This window comes from Erithacus rubecula, assembly GCF_903797595.1.
Source record: "Erithacus rubecula genome assembly, chromosome: 3".
Classification (NCBI taxonomy): domain Eukaryota; kingdom Metazoa; phylum Chordata; class Aves; order Passeriformes; family Muscicapidae; genus Erithacus; species Erithacus rubecula.
The window spans coordinates 79,189,998-79,210,942 of record NC_136689.1 but is presented as its reverse complement, the minus strand read 5'-3'; the positions used below and the strand labels follow the sequence as shown (position 1 = coordinate 79,210,942).

The window sequence follows — 20,945 nt, the reverse complement described above, 5'->3', positions numbered from 1 at the left end:
TTTGTCATAATTGCTTTGTCATTTTCATTACTGAAATGTTAAGTGTCTTATGATCCTTTTGTAGGGCTGCATATTAAATTGTAAAAGCAAAAGTGTAAAATCAAGTATTACCAACATGAATGGTATTCAGCTTCAGGTGGTCTGTGGATTATTTTAACAGACACAAAAATGAAAGACAGAAAGGCAAAGTATTATACAGGCACCTGCATATTTTCTGGAAAACTGTGAGCATTGCAAGTTAAAACAACAACAACAACAACAAAAGCTGAAAAAATCACCAGTGTATGTAGTCATCACAAATGCAGCTTAAATCGAATATACTCTGATGCTGCAAATGCTATTTCCTACTAAAATTCTAGCTACCTTTTTTATTTTCTTCCAAAAGTTCTCTAGGATTTTTAAATGGTGGCCTAATGAAGACAGGGAGATGAACTAAATCTGTCACTGGGTTTTATTGATTCACTATTCCATTAATTTGGTTTTGCAGTAGTGTAATATCATTGATTTCTGTGCAGGCACATAGCCTGCTACTTAAAAGCAGGAGATATTTGGAGATATTTGTTGATGGATAACGTACAGCAAGTTGCAAGTACTAAGCAATATCTTCAAGATCACAAGACATTTTTTTCAAGGCTGAAATAATTTATTAATGTTTTAATTTTCTTGGGGTCAGTAAAGTGGTATTGATGTTTTAATAATAAGCTTTACATAAAGTGGTAATTATAAATTTAATCAAGAAAACAATATCTTGGGGTGAAATGTATGATGAGGAGTAGGTCTTCATTGGCATTAAAATGGAAGCAAATCTTTATCATTACATTTCCTTGGAACAGGCCTGCAGTGGCTCTCTAGAATTCTTAGTTTACCAAGTGAGAGAAGTATAATAATTCACAGCAAACCTACACTCTTTACTTAAGCAAACAGAATTGGTGCTACCATGGAATTGTTAGTGTTATTTTTTTGAAATGTAGACTGGTGAATTGATGAAAGTGTATTTCTATGGAACAGGAGATACTTCTTGTAGCATTCAAGTAAGGGATTGCATTTAGGCTATGGTTAAGATTCTTCCAAGTCTTCACTCTCTGAAGCTGTTGTGTTCAAGGAACTCTGTCCTTTTGTCCTGAGTCATGCCAAACTAACAGTCATGGTAAGGAGGCCTTCACATAATATTTTTGATCAGGTACAACTGAATTTCTTCATAGGAAAGGTAGTACTTAAAAGTTTGTCCAAAAGCAGGCATGTAAGATATAAAATGGTATAAGTGAAAGGAAACCATCATTACTGCCTATTTTTCTGCTGTATTAAAACACCAAAAATTCAAGTGGAGTTACAAAATTGAACTGGTTTAACATTGAAACTGCCATACAGTCTCCATAGCTATTGAATCTTTTGATGGCTTAGTGAAAGTATCAATTCCTTAAAGAAATCAATAGCTGGTATTAGATACCAAAAAAGTCTGAATTCGGTATTGGCTTGTATAATTGTCAGTTTCACTGGCTTCATTGTAATTTTATCAACTCAAGAGAATTTGCAGACCTATCATTCAGAACGCAGATAACAATTATCTAAAAGCTAAGGAAATTCTTTGCATTGAAGGACATGTACCAAAAGTCACATATTTTCCTAGAAGTTACAAAATTGTAGAAAAAACCTACATTATTTTCTGCATTTTTAAGTATCTTTATCTTCATCAATAAATTTTTTTTCAGTTAAATAGTTACCAATGAGATACACATAAATATAATTTTTTTTCCAATCTTGCACCACTGATATAAATGAATTGTTCAAAGCACATATTTCCTAATGAAACCAGAAAAATGCAAGTTTAGCTAAGATCATAAATTATTTAGATAGGGAACTACCTGAAGCTTGAGAAGTTTTCATGTTTTTTCCTCACTTTTAAACTGTCCCTCTGTAGGTTATGGTCAAGAGTTGTGCATTTTGGGTTTGTGGTGGGGGACTGTAGCAGGGAGCAGAATAAGGTCATTCCTTGAAGCATATAAGAGGCAGGTAAAAACTTACCTGGCTTGTGGAATTTCAGGTGCTCCTCTGACTAAATATTTTGCCCAAATCTGTCAATGCAATGCATTTGATAACTCTACACAACAAAAGAAAGGTTAGTTTACTGTAAAGACCTGTACTGGTTTTGTAATGTTTCAGTGTCCAAAATTAAATCATATTATGGCTTTCCTATGGTCATTGCCTCAAATGAGACTTGTTTATGGTGGAACTTAATTTTTAACATTTTGCTTCCCTCATAAAATTTTCAGCCCACTTCTTTCCTTCTAGGAGCAGCATGAAACTATTTTGTCTTAGTTTAAGTGAAACAGATGTCCTGCTGTTCCCAGAAAAGAATGGGGTATGGGGAGCAAAAATACTACAGATTTTTTCTTCCATTTTCACTGCTCAAATCTGGATTTTAAGATACCACTTTTTGTTACCCTCAATCTTTTTATCTTTGTCCTGTTCACCTTGCTGTGTAATTCTTGGGCTCCCTCAATAACATCATTGATTATGTGAAACAGCTTCAAAGACCTTTTGTTCTTGCCTGTTGCCCAGGAGATTAAGTACTCTTTGCATAAGCTCTCTTTAGGCCGTGTTAATTTTATTTCCCTTGCTCTCCAGATTCTCTCCTAACATCTTCATTTCTTCTTCTAAAAGGATGCACTTCAAATTTTACTGATGAGGCTATTCTTGTGTGGAGGCCCCTTTTTGGTGTTTTTCATGTCAGAGAAAGAACAGTTATATTTTGAAATGTAGGAAAGGTTCCTTGAATGTTAATAAAGGACATGTATGATTGGAAGTGTTCATGCATAAAAATAAAAAATAAACCTGTTTCTTTATTAACTGGATTTGGTTTTAGTTTCCTAGTTGTTTTTTTCCTTTTTTTTCATCTCTTCTTTTGCTTATGAATTTTCAATTTCATAAGAGTAGGGACTAGTTTTAATACTGTGATGTACAGCTTACTGTCTCAGTCACAATGAGAAAGTCTTGGAGAACATGTATTCATAAACAATAATGATCTTCAAATGACTTTTTAAATAAATATGATTTCATTATAATATATGCTGTGAATTGCCATTTGTTTGTTTTTTATCAGCTGTGTGCATCAGCCAAAAATCTGATGATTCATACATACTGTATAACAAGTTCTCTGAATGATTGGCAGGGAAGCTCATCAATTACTCTCCAAAATGCTTTTAATGGCATCAGAGTGGTTGGTGATGTTAATGCTTTTTTGTTCTTTCTTGAAAATATTTTATATAACACTACTGTTAAAACAGATCAAAATGTTTCTTAATATGTCTGGCATATAATGTGTGATAAAATAAGAGTTTGATGAGGCTCAAAGGAGTTGAGAAATATTTTTGATTCTGTAAAAGGGTCAAATCTGGGGTTAAACCTGAAAGCAGGTACTCAGGGAGGGACTTTATGACTGCATCTAGCTCCCATGCTTAAAGAACTCAGATGATCCAGAGCTTCTGGACTTCTCTTGACATTCATTAAACATAATTAGGTTCCACTGCATCTTTCCCTAGGCAGATGTGCTGAGAAGCTCTCACATGTTGCCTGATGGAGCAATTGTGCTCTACTGTGGTATTCCTCTAAAGAGATTTCCATGTTTGCAGAACGAATGAATGAAGGAATAAATGAAGGAATGCACTGATTGTTACTGAATCCCTGTTTACTGAATACCAGGGATGCTGCTTTGGCCAGACCTTCCTATTTCTAACACACAAGAAAAGGATGAATAATAACACTGAGTAAGGGTGATCAACATCACAGGTATCACAGCTTCTGCTGCGAGACACTGAAAATGGACATCACTGACCTGTGCAGTTTTCTGCCTTTTAGGCCTGAATGCACACCATCAGCAAGTTTATTCTGTGTGTCTGTTAGGCTCTTATATTATTATAAAATCAATAACAAAAAGTGAAGCAATAAGGATCTTCTTTAATACAAGCTTCCTAAAGTTAAAACAAAACAAAGCATTGCTTTTGTTGATGTACTCTGTCTTTATATGTGTGGAAATTATTAGCTTCTCATGGTAATAACTTTGCAAGTCAGAGGTAATTTAATTCAAGCATTCTTATATTGACAAAATGGTAGGGGAATGCCTGTCACTCAGCAGGTTGGAATTGGTTTTCCATGGTATTGATGTTTGGAAGTTGACACTTGCACATAGTAATTTTTCATATCATCAATATTATAGACAAAGAAATGTCATGTTACAAATGTTCAACAAAGAAATTAATACCTGTTTTCATTTTCTTCTAGAACATCTATTCTTGGAATTTCATTTGGGGCTGCATTTCTCTTGCTTTCCTTCATTTTGTTTATCTGTTTTGCTGGACAGCTTTTGGTACGTATTCAAGGGAAATTCATCCATTAGTTGGTGGTTTCTTTGAAATAGCATATTCTGATTTTGCCAAGTCACTCTGGCTTTGCAGAGTACCAGTTAAAGAAAAAAGGATCTGCATGCTCAGGCTTGTGTGGATGTTGTTTTGTCCTGGTTGGTTTTCTGTAAAATGCCCTGATTTATCTGAAAAGCAGAAAATGCCAATGCAGTGGTTGTCTGTAATGACAATTATATTGTTTCTCATATGAAGCTGGATCATCTGAAAGTTTTTTATTATTGTTTGATAGGTTGCCTTTTTTTTGCTATTGTGCTTACAGGAGGTGGCTCATCTTGTAAGTGCTTTAATTTGCAGGACTGTGCATTTGTTTAAGTATTGTATAAGACCATTTTCTGAGTTTAAAGAATATTTCACCATAACAATTTGGGAATTTACTTAAATATTTGGGCAAACCTTTTGGCATGTCCCCCTTTCAGTTCTCAAATAGATCCAACATACAACTCCATCTATAACAAGGATAAGATGTTTCAGGGTTTGTAAGTAAGTGAATGCAATCTGAATGTGGCATCCCCACTACTTCTTCTCTGTCTTTGCATAAGCTCAATAAAGAAAACTGAAAAGCATTTTATAAAAAAAGCACATGGGAAAGACAATTACTTCAGTATGCAGTATGACAAGGTAGTTAAAGAAAAAAACAGGGGAAGTAGGTTTTTATAATTTCTTTCTCTTCTCTTGTGAGGCTTGTAAATGTTTTTAAGAAAATATAATTAATATACATTTCAGTTGGCTTTCCAATAAGTTAGGGATGCTGCCACTGCTCAGGAATTAATCTGAAATATAATGCAATGATATTGCCAAATATTTTTAATCATTAGAGTGAGGTCTTAGAGGTATTGCTATTACTTAACAGCAAAAATCAGTTCTCATGTAAGGTATACTTGATTGCTGCTTGTTGCTGACAGTAAGTTGATTCAGAGTACTACTCTTGAATAAGCAAGCTTAAAAAAAAAATCCTTCAAAGAAAAGCCAGCCTTTTCCTGTAGGAAAAAGAGGTGCTAATGAAATTGTATCAAGAAGTGGTGGCACATACATTCTTCTGGGGCTTTTATTTATAGGGTTACTTAGGAGGAATGCAAATACATTTTTCTGCATTTAAAGGGATGGCTAAGCAATATCCCAAGTCAGAGTTGTAGAGTTCTGCCACCTGAATATTATCTAAAACCTTTTTTCTTTGCCTTTTTTGCTCATGTCACACAAGTATTGTAAATACTGCTAATAGAAATGGAGACCTATCACCGCATTTTTGATGACTTGCCAATTGTCATGTTCTAACCTAACAGACTTGAAGAAGTTATTTATGTCCATGTCTTTGTGAGTTCAGCTGCTCTAATACAGAAACTATGCTGCTAAAAAGATTTCAGTAAGTTATGACCACAGCTGATGCAGTGTTGTCTTTCCTTCATGTGCATGGATGTAGTTCTTAAGGTGACAGGTGAGAAGCAGCTAACACAAGAAGCAGTAGGTTTTCCTTTCCCTTGTTCTCTCCCTAAGATTTCTTCCTTTGTGTCAAAATCCAAGTACTGTTTTGCAGCTTTAACCACAGTGACACCCTATGTTATATTTTGTTAGCATATTTATTGCACTATCTGACCCATCACTGTAAATGTTTTCTTTTTAGAAAAAAAATATCTCAAAAAAACTAAAATTGGTATCTGAGTTTTCACACAACAGTGACACTGTTAACAGAAATCAGGCTTTGTCATCCTAAGGCTGAATTGGTTTGGGTTTGTTTGGGGTTTTTTCACACCTCTTTTTCTAGAAAGGTATATTTAGGCTTCCCTTATAGAAGTCATAGTAAATGTGGATTTGCTTGTGTTTACATGTGCTTGCACACAATTACAGACTTGAAAATGCCCAAATATCTCTCTTCTAAAATGCACGAAAAAACCCAAGAATTTTTTTGTGCCTGTCTGACCCTGACAGATGAAATGTGGTGAGTTGGCTACAGGCCAGCCACTCACCCTGCTGCTCACTCACCCTGCCTCACTCAGAAGGACGGGGTAGGAAAACAGGATGAGAAGCTCATGGCTTGAGATAAGGCAGGGTGATCACTGACCTATTACTTTCATAGAAAATGCAGCCTGAACTTGGGGATAATTGATTTATTTTCTTTACTTTATGTATTTAATTTAAAAACAAACATTAAAACCACACCATTACCCCTCCCTATCCCAAATTTATCTTCACTCCTCTGTTCCAGAGACCTCTACCTCCCATCAGGCAGTACAAATAGGGGTGGAGAGTAGTTGGTACATAGAGATTTCTATCTGCTGCTCCTTCACCTATTACAAATGGCTGTAGCCACCACAGAGGAAGTCCCACAAAAACCAACATTGAACAAATTACTCTGTATGATTTCACTGGCAAAACAAAAAACCCCAATCCAGACTGTAATGCTAAAATTACTAGCTCTTATGGAATTTAATTGCAATATTGTAAGAAGAGATTTATGCTCACTGTTTCACTCTGGGTTTATTAATTGATTCTGCTGTTCAGCAGCACTGCAGTGTGGCCCAGCTCAGTCTGGGGTGAAATGATAATTCAGCCATTAGAGAAGAACAGGAATTTTTCCATCAAACGATGCAGCACCGTGGTAGCACAAACAAGGAGGTTACAGACTTCCAGATCCTGTCTTTGTGGCATCCCTGCTGCTCTGTGGCAAACAGGCCAAGGGCAGGGAGAGCTGACACTTCTCACAGAAACAGTCATTTGCCCATAGACATTAAACCTTGCTCAACCCTAAAATGTCATATGTCCTGAAACTTGAAAGGAATTGGTATCTTCTATGTTCTAATTACTTTTTTGTCCCTATTAATTTTTTTTTATATGTTTTCTGTTTTTTGGATAGTCACAGTGTTCAGAGATACACATAGTCTTAAAGATTACGAGTATTTTTGGTCATAAAGATCCTTTTTGTTTTATATTTTCATATTTTAAATATAAGCTCTTATTTTTAATTAATTTTGAATATTGTCTTTGAATTTTCCTTGAGTAATTTCTTTCCCAGATACAGGAATAGAGCACAGTAATTGTCCTTCAGCTCATGTATTTTCTGTGTCTCTTCTCTTTATCTTCTTGAAGTACAATTGAGTTCATAGAATGCATGTGAAATGCCTCAACTCTGGTAAGAGTTAGATGTGTTTTACCTCCTGCTGTGAATGCAAGGAAGCAGACACCTGGTACCTAGATAATACACTGGAAAATGTAATGCATTCAGTAGGGAAAAACCACAGTAAGCATGTAAAGAAAAGATCTTTGGAGTAGCTGAGGTAGCTGAGGTGGCTGGCCAAAGAAGTATTAATCTCAATAAGATGTTCTTTATGCATTGATGTAAGTACTCAAAAGTCTCAAAAATCTATTTGCATTACCTGGGAGATACATGCACTTAACTGATGTGATATACTCTTTGTGCCAGTATCTTTCCTTTAATATGAAATGGGGGTTTTTTTGTTTATACCTTGCAAATCTCTTTGACTACTTAAGCTAACAGAGAAGATAGAAATAAAAATGTCATCTCCTCTGAATGTGTTTATAGTCTCTCTTAAATACCCAGTTGAATCATGGAATTAGCAGAACACAATGCCAACAAAACAAACAGAAATAACTGGCTTCACAGTTGAGAAGTCTCTGACAAAAGGTAGCCAGTACATGACACTGTCCCTGCTAGAAGAGAGCACGTTATTTGCACCACAACACTGTGTAAAGAGTGATACACAATCTCTGCCTTTTTTGCAGGGGTTTGCATTTTACTCTAAAGCAATTGGCGTTGGTATTTAGGTACAGTCAGAATGACTGTGTATCCATAAGATATTTGAAAGCTTTGTAAGGAAAGAAATATCAGCATCAACACTACTTGGAAATTATTTTCAATCTGGAAATTTGTCTTTGATATAAGTGTCATTTAATACAGATACAGATGAAAGATGTAGGCCCTTTAGTTTCTTCAATAGCAAGGCTTTGCCTGGAAATGAAAATTAAAACATGGATGTTTAGGCAAGGAGAACCTAAAGAGGCACTTTGGCACCTACAACTGGGTCCATGAAAGAGGCTCATCAATCCTAAAAGTCATTCTGATGAATCTCTAGTAGAGGCACTACAACAGCAAATCCATCACCACTTAGTTAAGTACCACATTCAGACTTCAGGAATTGTTGTTACAAAAGTCCTTCTTGTTACTGAGCTTCTTGAGTTACATGTTTATGACATTAGTTGCATGATTGACGCCATATGAAGAATTTCCTTACTTGGTGAAAAGTTGTTCTTTACGTCTGCTTTGCCAAAAATTCTCTTCTAACATCTTTTTAAATCTAGCAATGCTGTCCTTTAGTCTCTTTGCTCAGTGATGAAATTGTAAGTTAATTTCAAATAAAGAGATGCCCAAGTGTGCTTCCTAGTGTGCAAACAATTTTTCCTGCAGTTATTAAAAATGAGAGAGCATCCAGATTGTTTTCAATGGTCTGTACATTAATTACCTGAGAGCTGATACCCATGATGTGCTAGTACCAGAATATGGCAGAGATCAGAGCTCTTGTTGTGTGAGGAAGTTTTTGGATGGTAGAATCTCACTTGGAGATCTAGATTTGGCCAATGTAGAACATAGCATTCAAAAATCCTTCCTCTAGCTCAGTGCCCTGAGCATTGTCCTTAAAATGTCATTCAGGTTTGATTCTTCTCAAAACTAGTGACTCTTTAAATATTTTCTGAGAAAAAGAAAAACCTTGATGGGAGGGACTGAGAACATCTTCAGTTAAAACAGCACATAACAACACAGTGATTGTCTGTTTTCTTGAGTGAGGAAAGCAGCACAGGAAGCACCAGACTGGACTCCGACTGCCCAAAGGTGAATTTGTGCAGGTCACTGACATGTTCTTTCCTTTGAATGACACAGCTGAAGTGAACCACATAGCCATTTTAGCATGACCTCTTGTAAAGAATAATTACTGCAAAGTATGGTGACATTAAAAATGTAAACTGACTTTAGTTTTTGCTGTTATTTCTTTTTTTGGGATTCTAGATTTTGTCCAGCCAGTTGCATGAAGTAGAAATTGAGTACACTTTTCACCTGGATATATTTTGTATGATACAAAATTCCTGGCTTAGATTTACAGGTCCCACCATGGAATTCAAAAGCTTGATGTTACAGTACTCATTTTAGAAGTATTTTGGTCCTTTTTGTCAACATTAGGAGCATAAGTATGTAAAGTAAAAGCTTGTGTGTGTATAGCAAAATCCCCCTTCTCCAAGCTTAGATCAGTGTAATTGCTGTCAGCAAGCTCTTTGGGTTTTACCTTTGGTGTCTTCTTCAACTCTGAGTGAAAATAAGCATGTAAAAAAATCTGAATTTTGTTTCTCTTGATTGCATTCTTTGAAGCATCAGTATTGGTAAAATATCAAGTTGTATTTGAATGCAAAATGAAAAGAACAATAGAACTATAGAAAATGTGATTCACTGGCTTTCTGTAAATAAGAAGTTTTCAGTAAAGATGTTCCAACCTCAACTAGCATGTGAAAGAGAAGTGTGACAGCTCTTGAAACACTGTCTTTCATCTCCAACATAGCTGTCACAATTAGTTCTCACACCAGTTCCTTGATCTCACTCAGAAAGTCAGCATTCATCTTATTAAATGCTGAAGTAGGTTTTTGTGTGTGGAAAGACAACACAGGATACATTTTAATGTCCTGAATATTCAAAATAAGTTATTACTCATTATCATGCTGTGCTGTCATATCAGATTTAACATGTTCAGATGAAAAGGTAATACATTAGTCACCTCTCATACTACAAATACCTATTATTTCTAGTCAGTAAATGATAAACACTGAACCATAGTCTGTAAGCTCCACTTAGAATAAACACTGATACTCTCTAATGCTACTGAGATCTGATGTCTTATCCAACTTGCAAGCTTTCAAGAACTGATTCTTTCTTTAATCTCATTCTCCATTTTATTCAGAAAATAGAGAAGGAGACGTAACATTTACAACAGAAATGGATGATGGAATCAGTGAAATAAACCTGCATAAATCTGCTTTTAAGAGTGGTTTTAATGTTAACCCCAACCCCTCCAGTTCTGTTTCCAGGGATTCCCCAAATTTTCAGCTGTACTAAACTGCTGCAGTTATAGTACATATGGACTAGATCTGGACTGCTCAAAAGTGAAATGAAGTTCAGCAAATCTGTTATTCGCACAGAGAATTATTTTTCAGCAGTATTCTTTCATGTTTTCCAAGGAATGTCTACTCAATGGCTTAAAGATTTTAAGGGTTTTGTCACAAGTTTTCCATTCAAGACCCTCACTGGCTTAACAAATAAGGTGGCAGGGCAGAGGTACCAAATGAACAGGGGTCTTTCCCCTCCAGAACTCAGAATTGTGATTGAACAGCCTGGTAAGAAATGCATCACTATTATGCTTCTGCTTGACAAGTGTCTAGAATTTAATTTTAAAAGTTGCACTCTTAGCATCACTCACGTGGTTCTTCTGGTTAGAGCCAGCAGTGTCTTGTAATTTTAGCAAGAACCATGGAAATAATAGAATCTCTTTATTGATTAATCACATTGGCTGGATGTTATATTGTTTCCTGAAGTTTATGTTGTTCTCCAGACATTTTCTAAGTGATAAAGTGTCTCTTTCCCCCGCCACCCCTTAATGGTAGCAGGAAAATATTTTTTTTAAAGAAATGTCGCAAATCAGTTCAATAAGGTTTTCTTTGTTAAAATATATTAGCAAGGTCAGGCGATATTGTTCAAAAAGCAAAGAAAAATTGGAATTATTGCAAGGAATTTTAGTACAGAAGTTATATAAGTCTGTACCTGCTTTCCAGGTACTTTAAACCAAAGGGAGTTCTCAGCAATACATGCTGTTCTCAGATGGACATTGCTAAGTAGTCTCAGCAATTCTATACTGTATTTTTTTCCAATGATTACTTTCAAATGTGAAGAAAGTTCTGATTTAACAATTGGAAGCATTGATGTTAAAGTAGAAAAGTTTGAAAAGTCACCATCATTTGGTGCCAATGTTCTTGTATTTAGATATTGGGATTCAGCAGGGATTTTTCTGTGTGAAAGTTAATCTTATCCTGAGAATTAAGATAACACAAATTACTCATATGAATAGAGAAAACTTAATTTACATCGTGTAACACTGCTAAACACGAAGGCATCTTTTTTGCAACATTGTTTTGCATTTTTTACTGAGCCATGGTTTTTGATGTTTTGAAACTGAAAGTGAGGGCTGCTAAAGCTTGTTGGGTCCAGTGAGTTCAGGAGCTGGGAATTGCTCCTTCCTGACCCACTGGAGCAAAATCTGATGGAATTTAAAGGGGCCAGGGAGGGGATCCTCCTGTCCCACTCCCATTGTAGTCCCATTGAAGTGCAACCTGCAGTGAAGTTGGGCTTGTATTCCCAGTAGGAAAATGGGCATGAGGACCAATGGCATGGAACCATGGACAGAACAGCTCTCTTACAGCACCACATAACAATAGGCAGCAGTCATGAAAACATGATCAACACTGATGGTCTAGTTCCTTTCTGGAGGAGCAGGGCTGATGGAATATACATGTCATGTCATCACTAACACTTTCACTTGTGGATCTCCTGTGTCCTGTCCCCTCAATGCTGTGTAATATTTCCTATATTTTCCAAATACACCCTTAAGATACACCGTAGTGTTTTACACAATTCCAAGTTTCTTTCTCTCCACTTGCAAAATTAACTGTCCTGTGTCAGCCTGCTACCCTTCTGGCAGGGATCAGCCTTTGTCTGCAGGGCATCCTGGAAAGGAAGATTTTTTTCATTGAGGTTTCTTGGTAGATTTTGCATCAGAAATCATGACTGCAGCAAGTTTCAGTGGTCTTAGAAGCAGCAAATTTAGTGGCTTCTGTTGATGAAGTTACTCATCAGCTGTCATTGCCCTTTTGATCATCAACAGGTCTTCATGTTTGCTTTGTCTCTCATCAGTTAACATAAACCCTGTAGAATTCATAATAAAATATATCTTGTTTAGACTGGATAATTTATTTCCATATTAGCTTATTTTCTTGGAATTTCTAATCCTAAAGACTTTCCTTGAACAGTATACCTCCCTGTACCAGAAAGAACACAGTGTACAGCTTTATATATATATATATATAAATATATATATAACTTTTTAGCTATTTTATATTCCTAGTACTTTTTCAGTGAACCTGTCCAGTTTTTTGTGTCTAATGCAACTCAAACTTATTCAGCTGCTTTTAAATTTCCAAGAAAATCACAGAACAATGTAGGTTAAGTTGTAGTAAAGCTCCAGGTGAGCCATAATAAAGGTAAAGAGTAATTAGGGCACGATTTTATGACTGTTTTAATTTGCCATAAATCCATGCTCCCTGACTCACTGGGGTTTAGGCAGACTAGACAGATAACTGAATGATTCATTTTCACACAGATCCATTCCCTGCATCCATCCAAGTATTTCTCTTCTGTAGCAGCAGCAGCAATCAATGCTCTGTGCTTCTTACTATATTGAAGTGGGACGGATGACAAAACTTTCGTAAAATCTATGTGTGGATTCAAATTGCCTTGAAATTTGCTGTGTATGTAGGGCTGAAGAACAAGGCTGGGGAGTTCAAAAAGGCTTTTGAGCAGGAATTTTTTGTTCAAAAATGCAGGTCCTTTGAGTTTATGTTTTTGGGTGGATTTTTAATAAGGGAGAGGAGTAAAATGTGTATATAAAAGCTGTCTGTTTCTTTCCTTTTCTTGGTCTGTCCGTAAGATTCCAGTGATTTTTCTGACCTTTCTGGAATTGAATTCAGAGTCTGTCCAATTCAGTATGCAAAACTCCCTGTCATAAAAGGAAACAATATGTAAAAAAAGCTCTGCATACACAGTGGATTTGTCCAAATAATGTCTAATTAGGAGCAAAATACTTAAGTGCAGTATGATAAAGACCTTCATGCAAAATGCATCCCATGTGTAGGGTAGTGGTGTAATTTAGCATGATGTGCCATAGCTATTGAACTTGAAGAAATACATCAGTGCTGTAAATTAAGTCCTATGTTTGGTAGTTTTTCATGCTTGAGTTCTCATTTTTGAGACTTTCTGAGCTTGTATCTCAGCTGATGGCTGGGGCAGGGGTGTAAACAATATGCAAAGCCATCTCAGATAATATTAAGTAAATAGAGAAAACATGTTGAAAAAAATCAATTATTTTTTGTGGGATTGTCATGTTCCTTAAATTTTCTTTGCCTTTTTTACAGGGATTTCATAAAACTGAATTTGACATTTAGAAAGGGCACAAAATGCTTCTAGGCAACCTTATCTTCTCATTGCTAAAGTTTTGGGAAAATTAATGTTTATTGGATGTGTCACAAATCTTTGTTTATTCTCTGTGAGCCTCTTGTGCCCCGAGGCACTATGCATGTATGAATGGAGACTTTGTAGTGTCTTCTTAGAAGCAGATTAAATGAGTCAGAGTTTTTTATTGTTAACTTTTGCTACAATAGTAGAAAATTTTTCTATTCACTTAATACTTTTTCTGTCAAATTTTATGTCCAGTTTTCTATGAAATGCTTATTTGCCTTCTAGAAAGTTTTAGGGAAGGTTGATTTGCTTTGTTGAGTTATTTTCCATTTAAAATTAATTATCAAACAAGACTCCAAAAAATGAAAGAAAAGCCTGGAAACTCTCCTCTTTTGTGGGCTGCCAGAGATACATCTAGCCTTTATTCTATGTCAAAGACTTTGCAGAGTCATTATTTACATTTTGAAGTTTCCAGAGGCTACTAAGCATGACCCATTCAATTCAGTCAAGGCAGGTCAGATAATTTCCAAGGGTTTTCCTGATGTTAAAGGTAATGACACTGCTGTCAACTCTGTATTTTGCTATTATTAGTAATATGTATTAAATGTTTAGCAAGGTACTTGCAAATTATAATTATTTAATGGAAGTGTTATTATGGCAGATATTTTAAATAAATTTTTCTTTATTTTCGTGTTTAATCATTATCTTTAATTCTCATGAGACTATAATAGCTAAATAGTTCTGTACAATGTTGTAAGATTAATGCTGCTCTCAGTCTTTAGATATCTTAATTCTAATTAATATACTAAAGATCTTTTTTTTTTCCTCTTTTCCAAACTGCTTGCACTTAGCAATGTAGCAAGAAAGCATCAGCTTCGTTGTTGTGGATCCTGAAATCATCTGGAATAATTGCAAACCGTCCATGGCCAAGGATCACTCTTACATTGACAACCACTGCTATAATATTAACCATGGCTGTATTCAACATGGTAAGGGAAAAAGGGATAATTTTTCCTGGTGGTTTTGTTTTTTTTTTTTTTTTTTTTTTTTTTTTTTTGGCCACTTAAGATTTGTTATTGTTGTTATTCAGGATTTGTTTAGATGTAAATTTATGGCCTGTGGCTGTGCCAGGAACATATGTGATAATATTTGCCAGAGACAGAAATGTAATGCAGAATGAAAGAAAACATGCTGTGTAATCAAGACCTCTGCAAACAGGATGCTCAACAAGAGCTCAGACCCTGGCTAAATTTTTAAAGAAAAGTATTATTTATAATTAACAGCAAACAATTAAACCCCAGGTTTGAATTACACAAGTCCCTTAGTCATCTATGCATTGCTTAGAAAAACAGCATTGCTGAAAGAGTGAAGTATCTCCTCATGGGATTTGTGGAAGACTTTGTGGGAAACAATCTAAGCTTTATTCATTTTTGTGACGCTGCTCTGCTGAGTCCAATATGATCATAATGTATATATTATTGATTTCACATGCTTGTCGTTTTTAAATAAGAAAACAATTCAAAGTTATGTCAAAACTTCAAAAGTACTGACCCACATATTCACAAGGGCTTATGTCTACTTAAGTGATTCCAACCCTGGATTTTCTCTTCTTACAGGCAAAATCTATGTAATTTTATTATTCTTTTGCAACTACAGTAATTACAGAGTAAATCTATCATTAGTTTGGCTAAAGCATGAATTTTAATGTATCACTTAGATTGAAGGGTCTGTTGTCTAATGGGATAAGCAGTATGTGGGATCAAAAGTCTTCCTTAGTTTTGTCCTGTTGGCTAAGGTGGATTTTTGTAAACCTGTGAAAGTGTTCCAGTTCAGTTCTGTATCTGAATAGTGGGAGCTTTAACATTTATTTAGGCAATGCTTTCATCACGACATCAATGCACAGATATTATTCATGCTTCAAGTGAGTGAGATTCACATTTCAGTGCTTTTGAAATTGCAACTCCAATGCTTCCTTGAGCTGCTGATTGCTGTTATTTAAGATTCATAAAGGACTTAGAGATGGATAATACCTACACTGTTCTATTTTGCTTTCCCACATTTCAGGGGACTCTTAGTCAATCATTTGTTACACTAAGTATTAAACTTGTCCAAATGATGTAATGTGGGCTTTTAAATTTAAAATTTCTGGTAGAGTGTTCTCTCCATTTTTAGTGTTAAATTTTCCTAGTCTTATTAATGTTGGTTTTTTGTTCTTTCTTTTTCCTGATTGTTTTGAAGGAGAGGAGAGAAACACAAAACCAATTCCATTTCCAAAATCTAAAATTCACCTAAGTGAATTTAGTGTGTAAGGCTGGGAGAGGAGAAACCCAAAGAAGCAGTGGCTGAAAATGAGAATATAAACTGACTTTTCATCAGTGAAAGCAGTTAGCAATGGAAACATTTATTCTGAAAAGATGTTGATTCTCCATTAGCTGAAGACTTTACGCCTTTTGAATTATAACCTTTAGCCATGCAAAAGTTATACAGCAGCATAAAGCTCAGAGATTTAGTAACTTGCAATATGAAGATCAGGCTAGATTTTCTCTATTTACAGCTCTGTAAATATATCAGAAGAAAAGAACCTACTTAGGTTGAAAGTATAATTTGACTAAGACTTCATTAATATGGTTATTTATTAAGTTTAAAAATGTAAGGGGAGATATGGTCAGCAACTGTGTGTACACCCAATTCAAATGTGGCCCTCAAGTAGTGAAAGACATTCTAGTAAATAAAAGGAGTTGTTCAGCGCATAATTTTTTGAAAAAGGTTTTAATTTTATTGGCTCCTGTCCAACTTTATGTGGACTGAATGTTATAGTAAAACCCAATAGCCTGTATTTTAAAGTCTTAGTGTCTTATCAGCAATGTTGCAAATAATCATGTTCTATGATATTCATGAGATGATAATTGTAAGTACAATTCCCACCTTGAAACTAAACCTTAATAGTTTGACTAGCAAAAATTACTTTAAATGTGATTATGAAATTTGCATTAACAAATGGGAGAGACTCTGAAGTCTCATTATTATATCTCCAAGCAACATGTACTTAATAGCAGAGTCCGTTAACTGCATTTACTTCCATGAGACATTTCAGTAGAAAAGGCAAAATGTAGCCAGTAAGATTTAACAGAGATAAAAAGTGTCTAACCATGCCACACCAGTAAATCATCATTAAGACCAAGATGTGAAATAAAACTCAGTCAAGGGAGACTGGAGAAGAGTGGGGGAGCAATTTTATTTGAAATTAGCTGTTTCAGCAGACATCTAAATCTCTTGTTCAGGTTTGAGACATATGTAGTCCAGATCAGCAAAAGGAGGTTAAAAATCAGCTAATGTCACATAAGTAACAAATAGTTCTGAGCTGAAGGGAGAAGGTAAACATTAGATCTGGTGCTATATAGACAGCAGGACATCTATCAGTGGCTGAGCTGTTTTTGTCAAAATGACCGGCTTTAAACTGATCAGGAGAAAGTATCCTGCATGGAGCATTCCAGGCAGCCCAGAGAGACAGTAGGACTGCATGATTGTGAATAGTTAACACTTGAAAACTGAATTAATGACTGCATGCAGTACATCAAATGACTGTGCTTCACCATCCTCTGGGATTAATTTGATCTCAAGGAACAGGGCATGATAAAAGAGTCCTGAAACAGCTCTTGGTTTCAGTGACTTCTGCTTCAAATGCATGAGTGGTTCTTGGCACAAGCAACAAGATCTCAGGGTTGTATTGTCCCACTAACTCTTAATTACTCTGCCAGCTTTAAGATTCCAGATCATAGAATCATAGAATAGTTTAGGTTGAAAAGAACTTCAAAAAGTCATGTAGTAGTCAGTGTCACACTCCCCACTCCACTTGCCACAGGCAGGGACATCTTCAGCTGAATCAGATTGCTCAGAGCGCTGTCTAACCTGACTTTGAGTGTCTCCAGGAACAGGACATCCCCCACTTCCCTGGAAAACCTGTTCTAGTACCTTACCACCTTCATCATATGTTTCTTTGTATCTAGTCTGAATCTACCCTGTTTTAATTTAAAGCCAATACCCCTTGTCCTATCACAACAGATCCTGTTAAAAGTTTCTCCCAGTCTTTCTTTGGCCCTTCAGGTACTGGAAGGTGCTCTAAGCTCCCTGGAGACTTCTCCAGGCTGAAGAGCCCCAACTCTCCCAGCCTATCTTCATAGGAAAGGTGCTCCTGCCCTCTGATAATCTTTGTGGCCCTTCTCTAGATATTACTTGCCTTTTCATCCAGTGATTTTTAGCAACTGGACTCTTAAAGAACACATGTTTAGGAAGTAGAAGGCTGAGAGAGGTTTGAGTATTTTTTCTCCATTGGGTAATGTATGTCTGTGAGTCCAAGTGCCTTAAATGATGCAAGTATTGGCACCCTCTAAGTCAGGAATTACATCCTGTGTTCAAATAATGTCAAATAATTAATCAAACACATTTTCATTCTCATAGTGGAAAGTTGCTTGCTTTAATATACCTTCCTTTCAGTGTAGCTGACTCTGGTGCTGAAGACAAAACTTGTTTTTTTAATTGTCAAGCTGTTTGGCAGATGCACTCTAATTACACACCCCACAGTGCACATCAAAGACCCTGTTTTGGAGGGTGCATGTCTTTCAAGAAGAGTAACAGACACTTTCTGGAGGTTGACCTGCCCAGGGGGTTGGAAGGAGAAAGCACAGCTGAAGTAATGTCATTTAAGTGGTGCTTGCAGGGCCCAGTCACAAACCTATTCCAGGATTTAAGGAACTTTAAAAAATGAGTATCAATCTAGGTTAGATTAGCAGAGATGCACCAGCAGGTGAGACACTGCTCTGAAATCATGTTTACAGCAGTTCTGGTTTCTTTCAAGGGTGTGGGAAGAGAGAGAGTCCTGCTGTCACTGCCTTTATAAGTGAGCATCTCTCCATGTCTGTCAAATACAAAAATCATGCTGTCTGAGTCTGTAAAAGGCCAGCAGGCTCCTCATCTTTCCTGTTGGTGAGAGCTTTGAACAAGGCAGTGACTTGCCACTACATATTCCCTCTGCAGGGGGCTGGGAATTGAATACATGGTGGCACAAATATAGTTATGCATTTTCACTTGGAATATAAACTTTCATAAAAAAAGAAATTACTGAGCAACTTTAAATTGGTCCATTTGACCATTAACAAGAGATGTGCCAAATAACACAGATGCATGAGCACTGTGATGTTAAGAAGCCTTGTACAAACCCCGAGGCAAAATGCTCTAAAATTTCTGCTAAATGCACTTCAGTACTCTCTGGATTTTTATTATCTTTTTACAATTTACCAATATCTCAGCATCATCTTTATTTGATAAAAAATGCAAAATAGTCTTCATATGAACTCAGCATTCCAGGCTGTTCTTAAACCTCTCCTTTGGAGCTTGGGAAGAGAGGGAATGATGCTGGAATTTGTGATTCTTCACACTATTCTTGGGGCATTCTTGTGAGGATCTGGGAATGAAAGTCCTGACTCAACTGCCAGACCAACTGCCATTTTTCAAAGGAAGCTGTGATGTGCATCCAAGTTCTTCCATACCTGAGTGAGAAAGATGGCTTCTTTTTTAATGAGATCTAAACTAGTGTGTTATGTTGTTGTTTTCAGATAACAAAAGAGATGCACCAATTTACCTATCACAAGTTTTGGGGGGAGGGTCTGTCACCACCTGGCTCCCACAGAAAGCAGGTATTTTCATTATGTGAGGCAGAAAACTCACAAGTGAGGATTGCAGATCATGTGAACACAAGAAAAGAAAAAAGTGTTAGAATATATCAAGTTAAAATAAGAATGTAATGGTAGCATGCTCAGACGTTCCCTGGCAAACATTGGTATTCATAAAAATACTGCTTTCATTTGAGTCATTTGAGTAGGTGTGACTGCTTAGTAGGACTGAACTTACTGTTACAAAAAATACTATGTTGAAGAACAATATGTATCTTCAAAGCATGATAGCAGATGTAGATAACTGATGAAAGACAAGAAAGACAAGTGCAAACACATCATTCAGAAATAAGTGTTGTTTGGCTCATGGCAGGTGACAACACTTCCATATCCTTTTTTCCACTTTTCTAATGTATTAATATATGCATAGATATGCCATATTTCATAATGTTCTGTGTATATAGGTAACATTGATAGGTCAGAAATGCTTTGTGCAAAGTTCAAAACCCAAATTAAAATGCTTTAACAGAAATTAACATATATAAATATGCATGCCATATGTGTTTCTATAATATAATTGTGTTTGAGTTCTTCATGTTATATAATCTTTGCTCTGGGGACATGCATAAAGTGGGATTCTGAAACTAAATATTTCATGTTTGCAGAAAAAGTATATGCATTGTTAGTGGGATGTGGGTTCCCTTAGCAAATGCTCTTGTTAACAAAAGCTACTAAATAACTGGAGGCAGGGAGGGGGAGTAAGTCCTCAAAACTGTCAGAAGGGCTTTTGCCCAAAATTGTTAAAAGAGGCAGGTGAGCATCAGCTGTCTTAAAAAGTAACCAAGTGACTTCAGAAAATCCTTAAGTAAAGAAGGAAATAGTGTGAAAGGAAGTATAAAAGAAACAGAATCACAGAATGGGTCAGATTGGAAGGGACCACAGTGGTCATCTGGTCCAGCCTCCCTGCTCAAGCAGGGCCATCCTAGAGCACATGGCACAGGATTGTGTCCAGATGGTTCTTGAACATCTCCAGTGAGGGAGACTCCCTGGGCCATGTGGAAACCTGTAACAGGAGACAGAGAGCTACAAGTGGAAAGAGATGACTGTCAAAACACTATTTTGACACTGTCATAAGTCACCTCTCTGGAATCACACCTCTGCCTTAGCCAGCAAGAGCAGCCTGCCTGGATGCTGAGAGCTGGGAATAGGCAGGGAACAGCAGGGCTGGGACAAGCAGGGACCCCTGCACACAACTCACAGGGCTGTCTGTCCAAGTTTCCAAGAGCTGACTGTGCAGAACTATGACTGACCAGATCTATAAATCAATAATTTAGTTGCTCTAAGTGAAGCAGTTCAGGTTTTTTCTGTAACAGTAGTTAAAGACAGAAATGGAGAAAGAATTTAGGGCTGGATTACCCAGTGACTACCTGCAGAGAACAGTGTGTGAGAGGGAGGTGATCTGTGGAGCTCTATTCTGGTCAACTACAGTGGATTTTCATATTCAATGTATAAAAGGGGCTGTCAAATTCCTTAATAAATTAAGGTGACAGTGTCTGTGAGTTACCTCACCGGCTTGGGATT

General features: G+C 36.4%; 1 protein-coding gene across 1 annotated transcript in view; it reads left to right on the top strand.

The window, feature by feature from the left end:
- The window catches only part of ADCY2 (adenylate cyclase 2), a 197,480-nt gene that overhangs the window by 148,640 nt on the left and 27,895 nt on the right, over positions 1-20,945 (top strand). The window contains exons 15-16 of the mRNA XM_079301150.1: positions 4,279-4,363; positions 14,547-14,684. Coding sequence (XP_079157276.1) covers positions 4,279-4,363; positions 14,547-14,684 — 223 coding nt within the window. The remainder of the gene's footprint in view (positions 1-4,278; positions 4,364-14,546; positions 14,685-20,945) is intronic.